The sequence below is a fragment of the Corylus avellana genome, chromosome ca5 (genome assembly GCF_901000735.1).
Source record: "Corylus avellana chromosome ca5, CavTom2PMs-1.0".
NCBI classification, from domain to species: domain Eukaryota; kingdom Viridiplantae; phylum Streptophyta; class Magnoliopsida; order Fagales; family Betulaceae; genus Corylus; species Corylus avellana.
The window spans coordinates 33113947-33121640 of record NC_081545.1 but is presented as its reverse complement, the minus strand read 5'-3'; the positions used below and the strand labels follow the sequence as shown (position 1 = coordinate 33121640).

Genomic DNA, 7694 nt, shown 5'->3' with positions numbered 1-7694 from the left:
GTACAATCTAGAAAATAACATAATTCATGGCATTAAGATATCATACACTAACTAACATTTTTTACTCATACAAGTTCATCAAACGATATGATACTCAACCTAAAAACAAGCACTTCAAAATTGAGTTTCATCCCCTGAGTCAACCATATACATTTTCTGGTTCCTTAACTGCCATAGTGAAAATGTATGTAAAGGTTTGGCTATTGGCTTCTTCCGAGAAAGAAATTCTTGAGACACGCAGTTCATTGTAGGCCGAGACTTTGGTTTGGTCTGTAGGCATGCAAATGCTAGTGTAGCGACAAGGAAAATATCTTGTGCAACTAGATGATCTGGAGGCAGCACACGTTGATCTAATATTTCATGTAACATCACGTTTTGAGAAGATGATGATGATAATGAAGTTAGGAGTTCTGTTGGATGTCTTCCCATTAATATTTCCAATGCCACCACTCCAAAGCTATACACATCGCACTTTTCAGTAACTTTCATGGTATAAGCCAACTCTGCATGTAGATTAAAAGAAGAAGAAAAAGAAGAAAAATTAGAAGTATTAAAAATGTAAAAATATTAGTCTTCTTTTTTTTTTTCTTTTTTTTTGGGTTTTTTTTTTCTTTTGTATATTTTTCAATGAAACGAAGTTGGTCAAAACTTGTCCACGTGCATAAAAAATTCACATGAGTGAATGTCGTTGTTTGTAGATAAATGCATGAATCAATTCAAATAGTAAATGACAAGGTAACCCTACTTGCATAATATTGGGAAAGACATTTGTTTCACATGGCTAGTTCTATGTTTTAAAATAATAGGTTAGGTCGGAAATAATAAATAAATAATGATATAAATTATAACAAGAAAAGAATGGTTTACCTGAAGCAATGTAACCGTAAGTGCCTGCAACTAATGTTTGATTAATGTTTGATTAGGAGAATCTGGACCGAGAAGTTTAGCTATGCCAAAGTCTAAGACAAAAGCCCCTAATTTATTGTTCAATAGAATATTGTTACTTGTTATATCTCGATGTACAATTGCTGGAATGCATTCATGATGCATCTAAAATAAGGCATGGGCGTTGGCTTTGATGATGTTCACCCTCTTGCTCCAATCCAATTCCATAGCTTCAACATTGTTGTGTAGGACACAAAATACGCTTCCCCTTTCCATGTACTCATAAACCAAAAACATACATCGCTTATGTAAGCATAACCCATGAAATTTTATAATGTTTCGATAACGAATTTCTGTTAACACCTTTACCTCGTTCCTAAAACTCATATCAAAACTTGGGTTCTCATCCTCTAAATGATGAAGTTTCTTCAAGGCAACCACTTTGCCACAAGGCAATTTTGTTTTGTAAACACTAGCACAACTACCGGTTCCAATACAATATTTGAGATCAAAGTACTCGGTTGCTTCAATGATGTCTTCATATGCAATATGTCCATCATAATTCAATATTGAGAACAAGTTTCCATTCCTTTTTTTTCTTTTCTCTGAGTCTTCTTGGCCATGCGTCACGATAGGAAAAAGCTTCAAAGAACTAAGAATCCAAGTGAAATGATGACAAGAACAGAAAATGTCACTTTGGTTACAATTGATTTGTTGTTGTTGTTGTTGTTATTGTTATTGTTATTAGGGCAAGGAGGGAAATACACGAAAACACCGCATAAATCCCCGTTGCCAATTAATGTGTTGTATGAACGATAATGATCATAATCATATTGAATCAGACCTTTCAAAGAATTGTATGCCAATTTGATTATCTCAATAGAAATGCAAGTATGAGGAATGTTGCCAGTAAGATCGTTGTGGCTTATATCCAAAAACGATAGATTGCATACAGTGCAAAGGTCAACAAGTATTTATGCACTTATAAAGTTTTGACTAAGATTGGTTAGAAGTGAAAGAGATGAAGGAATTGGACCAATGATTTGATTATTTGAAATGCCAAACCACTCTAATTTGGTGAGGTATGCAAGAGAAAGGGGTAACTTGCCTGTCAGATTAATTTCGGACAAATCAATGTAGGTGAGTCTAGATAAAGTACCCATCTCAAGTAGGATGCTCCCTTGAAGATTATTATGAGACAGATCAATCTCGGTGACGCTTCCAACAGCATTGCAAGTAATCTTACAATGACTTGAGGTATTGCTGGTGTGGTCACTCCCCCACCACCCACTCTCCAGTAGAGCTTTTGCTTCTAGTTGTAGTGCTGATGATTTAGATGCTCCCACAAACCGAGCTCCACTATCCTCCAAATGTGTTCCATACAACAATACAAAGGTAACCCATGCTACGTGTTATGAGTGCACTTGTGAGTGTTAAGTCCCACATTGAGGAAAAAAAAAAAATACTTAATATATCTAAGTGGACCTTAACCCATTAGCTTAGGCTTTTGGGTTAGAGTTGTGCTCAACTATGTATATTAATGTACTCTTGGTAAAACTCCATAACCGCTTTATCTCCGAACAAGTGGTATCAGAGCTATGGTTAGCTTCCTGGGACGAGTGTCTGGACGCATCGGGTTTGGAGTTGTGTCTGCATCCGCAACTCTTGATGCGAGATACTATTGAAAATGTAAAGAAGACTCACAAGCGATGAGGAGTTTGGTCAATATGAAGAGACTCATAAGTAAGAGAGAGATTGTTGTGAATGCACTTATGAGTGTTGAGTATCACATTGAGAAAATATAAAAGAAAATAGTACTTAATATAACTAAGTGAACCTTAGCCCATTAGCTTAGGCTTTTGAGCTAGAGTTATGTTTAATTATGTATATTAATGTATTCTTAATAAAAACTCAATTAACTGCTTTATCTCCAGCATAGTGAGAATAGAAACGGAGGGTGTCATGTTTGCTAAGTACTGTATGATTGATTGTTGTGTTCATGGCTCCGGACACTTTAATAAGAAATTAAGATAATAGGGGCCGGGCAGACTTGTGGATTGGGAGTAAAGGTCAAGACCAATTATTTTGCTTTGACGTTGAATGAATAAACATTCTTTTCCTTTAGAATCCTATGGAACTGTAAATCAACCAAAAAAAAAAAAAAATCCTATGGAACTGCAAATTTTCCACCCATATGCTTTCCCTAAATCTTCATGGAAATTTCCTCCCAATTGCAATGCTTTAATCTGTTTTGTAAACAATGGAAACTTTGGAGAATAAATCCCACGCGTGCGAGCAAATGGTGTGGCTGGAGAGACTTATGGAAATACTTGCATTTATTAGTGTGCAATTGCCCCTTCACACTCCCCAGATATAGATGCCTCGTGTGGTCTTCATGGATGAACAGGACTAGTAAACTCTCGACCTTTCTCACCTAATCTCGGCGTATAATTTGGGCTGGAATTCCCAAACGTATTGAATGCAGATACTGACTTATAACTTCTTCGGACAAGAGACTGCTAACAACTCATTAAAAGTACCTTATTATTTTCAACACACCTTCACATTTACGTCGCGAGAAATGTTAGGTTTACAAACAAATTTTATAGAAAAATTTTTATAAATTAATGTGGCAAAATATGATTAAATATAAGATAAGTTCAAATTTTGAAAAATCTAATAATGTTCTGCCACAACAGTTTATAAAAGTTTTTCTGTCAAATTTGTTTGTAAGCCTAACCGCTTCCTTCCGCCACATGGACAAGAGACTGCTACTAATTCAACACTTGATGATGTGAGCGTAATCCCCATCACAGCCCCACATGCTTTGGTGGACAATCATGATGGCTTCTAATTAGTAATTATATATGCAATAGCTACAAAATCTATCATCAAGCTAAAACTACACTACATGGGCTTCTTAATACAAGTGGCTTCATCAATCAATCCAATTGCATGGGGAAAATTTTGGGCCATTTCACGAGCAAAATATTGGGGACGAGGGTTTGGGCTAGGTGGATTCCTTGTATGCATTGGGCTGACTCTGCATTTAGACAATAGCAGCCGAGTTCTCTGTAAAGGATCGATTTTCAGAGCCTAATCTCAATATGAGGGTGGATTATTTGCTCATACTTGAACTACACAAATGTGAGAGATGCTGCACACAAATGAAAAACCCTCGAATCTTCCATACATTAAGAATATCTGATGACTTGGAATTTCTAATCTGAAGTACATGCATAAGTTATATATAATTTTGTTTTATATTTTATATTTGGTTGAAGTCACTAATCGCTACTTCTCACAACTGAATAAATTAATAAAAAAAAAGAAAAAAAGAAATTGAAATAGAAATAAATAGCAAAATAAAATAACTAAATACAAAAAATTTTAAGTGGTTTGGTGTATGACCTATATCTACATAATAAAGCTCTAAGGACCATATTATGCTTTTATTTCACTTAATTATTTTATAAGTCCAAGAAAAAAATACAAAATGATATGATTAATAAAATTAAATTAAATATATTCAAATACGTTCCGTACAACATAATACAAGTAGCCCATGCTACGACCACAACGGAAATGGAAACAGAGGGTACTGCCATGTTTGCAAGTACTATAATATGATTGATGAGGGAAATGGCAGAGGATTGATCATTATATTCAAGACTGGGGACACTTTAATAAGAAACATACAAGGGGAGGGGGGAAGACTTAGTGGACTGGGAGTCAAGTGTACGTGGCTTTGAATTTTCCACCCCTATGCTTTCCCTGAATCGTCGTGGAAATTTCCTTCCGCTTGCATTGCTTTAATCTGTTTTGTAATCAATGGGAACTTTGGAGAATAAATTCCACGCGAAAGAGCAAATGTGTGGCTGGAGAGTGGAGAGACTTGTGGAAATTGGACCTTCACATTTCACACTCCCGAGTCTATAGATATAGATGCCTCGTTGTTCTTCATGGATGGAGAGGACTAGTAAACTCTTGACCTTTCTGACCTAATCTTGGCTTATAATTTGGGCTGGTATTCCCAACGTATTGAATCCTTATAACTTCTTTGGACAAGAGACTGCTACCAAACTCATTCAAAGCAGCTTATTATTTTCAATTTGCCTCTTCCACGTACAAATTGCACCTACGACCTTTGCCTGCCTGCCACTTGTAAAACACACAAAAAAAAAAAAAAGGTTTGGAAATTGAGGATGTTCTAGAAAGAGAGAACGAAAAAAAAAAAAGAAAAAAAAAAAAAGAATACATGAGATAATGCATGTAAAGAGAGTGACTACTCTCTCTTCTTTTTCTAAGAAGTTCTCTTCATGTTTTTCTCTCCCTCAAGGCATAATTATGTAACTAGCCTTCAATGTTGACAAAGCTTAGATATTGCAGAAACAATGTTTAATCATGAACTCTGCTGTTTTGCATAATCTTCTGTAAGAGTCATTCTTGCTACGCAAGACTGCCTCCAAAAGATTTACATTAGTGATAGAAATATAATAGAGTGCATGTCACATGACAAAATTGTTAGATCGAGTTTTTGGCCATCTTATTTAAAATTCAATTGGTATCTAGTAAGAGAAACCAAAGTCTTTTATGGTATTCGAAATCGCATCCCACAAAACATATTTTAAGATCCGTCCAAGTGAACAGATTGGGATTGTTTTACCTCTACAAAAACCAATCAATTAGAACAATCAATATGGTGATTTTGTAATCCATGTCTTCCTTCAAACCTCCAGAAGTCAGTTATAGAATGTAATTCATGTGACAAGATTCAATTGAGCCGATTACTACTCTAAAGCCCATCTTTATATTTGGATGTAATTGTATATGTTTAGCAATTGCAAAGCTTTTGTGTTTAACGGTGGAATTTTTGGCTTTATATTGTAGCCCTGATATGGTACTTGATAAGTTATGAGAGCTCTTCTGCATTTGGTTACGTATGAGAAAAAGCCATAAGACCTTCTTTTTTTTCACTTTATCGTGTTGCAAATCTTTGTCCAACCACACTATTTTTTTCCTTTGTGGTTTATTTCTTTATTACATTTATGATGCATTTATGTATATAATATTGTTGAGGTTTAACAATGCTGCTGCTCTACTCACTTAGACGTATCTTAGATACCTTGCGGGGTGCAATTTTGAATGCCATAAAAGGATTTGACTTCCCTTACTGGATACCAATTGGTTTTCAGATGAGATGGTCAAAGGCCCGATCCAACAAATATGATTGAAAAATCGGTACAATCTAAAAAATAACATAATTCATGGCATTATGATATCATACACTACCATTTTTTACTCATACAAGTTCATCAAACGATATGATACTCAACCTAAAAGCAAATACTTCATAATTGAGTTTCATCCCTTGGTTCAACTATATACATTTTCTGGTTTCTTAGCTGCCATGATGAAAATGTATGTAAAGGTTTGGCTATTGGCTTCTTTCGAGAAAGAAATTCTTGAGACACGCATTTCATTGTAGGCCGAGACTTTGGGTTGGTATGTAGGCAGGCAAATGCTAGTGTAGCGACAAGGAAAATATCTTGTGCAACTAGATGATTTGGAGGTGGCACACGCTGGTCTAGTATTTCATGTAACATCACGTTTTGAGAAGATGATGATGATAATGAAGTCAAGAGTTCCGTTGGATGTCTTCCCATTAATATTTCTAATGCTACTACTCCAAAGCTATACACATCGCATTTTTCAGTAACTTTCATGGTATAGGCCAACTCTGCATGTAAATTAAAAGAAGAAGAAGAAAAATTAAAAGTATTAAAAATGTAAGAACATTTGTCTTCATTTTTTTCTTTTTTTCTTTTTTTTTTGTATATTTTTCAATGCAAAGAAGTTGGTCAAAACTTGCCATTGCATAATAATTCCTTAGTCAAAGGGGTTGTTTGCCATCATGCATGAATCATATTCAAATAATAAATGCCAAGGTAACCCTACTAGCATGAATATTGGGAAAAACATTTATTCCACATGGCTGGTTCTATGTTTTAGAATAATAGACATGATTGAAACGAATAAATAAATAAAGATATAAATTATAGGAAGAAAAAAATAGTTCACCTGGGGCAATATAACCGTAAGTGCCTGTAACTAATGTTTGATTTGAAGAATCAGGATCAAGAAGTTTAGCTGTGCCAAAGTCTGAGACAAAAGCCTCTAGTTTCGAGTTCAATAAAATATTGTTGCTTGTTATATCTCGATGAACAATTGATGGAATGCATTCATGATGCATGTAAGATAAGGCATGGGCGGTGTCTTTGATGATGTTCACCCTCTTGCTCCAATCCAATTCCATAGCTTCAATATCATTGCTCAAGATACAAAATAGGCTTCCCCTTTCCATATACTCATAAACCAAAAACATGCATCGTTTATGTAAACAGAACCCATGAAGTTTTATAATGTTTCGATGTCGAATTTTTGTTAACACTTTTACCTCATTCCTGAAACTCATATCAAAAGTTGGGTTCTCAGCCTCTAATCGATGAAGTTTCTTCAAGGCAATTACTTTGCCACCAGGTAATTTTGCTTTGTAAACGCTACCATAACCACCGGTTCCAATACAATATCTTATATCAAAGTCCTCGGTTGCTAGAATGATGTCTTCATATGCAATATGTCCATCATAATTCCATATCGAGAACAAGTTCCCATTCTTTGTTTCTTTTGACTCAAATTGGGTTTTCTTGACCATGCACCGAGACAGAAGAAAGCCTCCTAGAATTAAGAATCCAAGGTAAATGGTGATGGGAACAAAAACTTTCACTGTGGTTACAATTGATTTGTTA

General features: G+C 35.1%; 2 protein-coding genes across 2 annotated transcripts in view; both read right to left on the bottom strand.

The window, feature by feature from the left end:
* LOC132182194 (ethylene-responsive transcription factor WRI1-like) overlaps positions 1–58 on the bottom strand; it is a 2363-nt gene extending 2305 nt beyond the window's left edge. The window contains exon 1 of the mRNA XM_059595381.1: positions 47–58. Within this exon, the coding sequence (XP_059451364.1) occupies positions 47–58 (12 nt within the window). The remainder of the gene's footprint in view (positions 1–46) is intronic.
* A 56-nt stretch (positions 59–114) lies between these two features.
* Positions 115–7600, bottom strand: LOC132182193 (MDIS1-interacting receptor like kinase 2-like). Its single transcript, XM_059595380.1, has 2 exons — positions 6967–7600; positions 115–503 (listed from the first exon to the last, which is right to left on the bottom strand). Exons 1-2 carry the CDS (start codon positions 7598–7600, stop codon positions 115–117), a joined length of 1023 nt encoding a protein of 340 aa, XP_059451363.1.
* Positions 7601–7694: the final 94 nt, after the last annotated feature.

Bases quoted from the DNA above. Each gene is read 5' to 3' on its own strand.
- LOC132182193 (XM_059595380.1), bottom strand. From the start codon at position 7,600: ATGGTCAAGAAAACCCAATTTGAGTCAAAAGAAACAAAGAATGGGAAC. The intron at 504-6,966 runs GTGAACTATTTT...ATCTACATGCAG, and splicing joins TTACGGTTATATTGCCCCAG to AGTTGGCTTATACCATGAAA.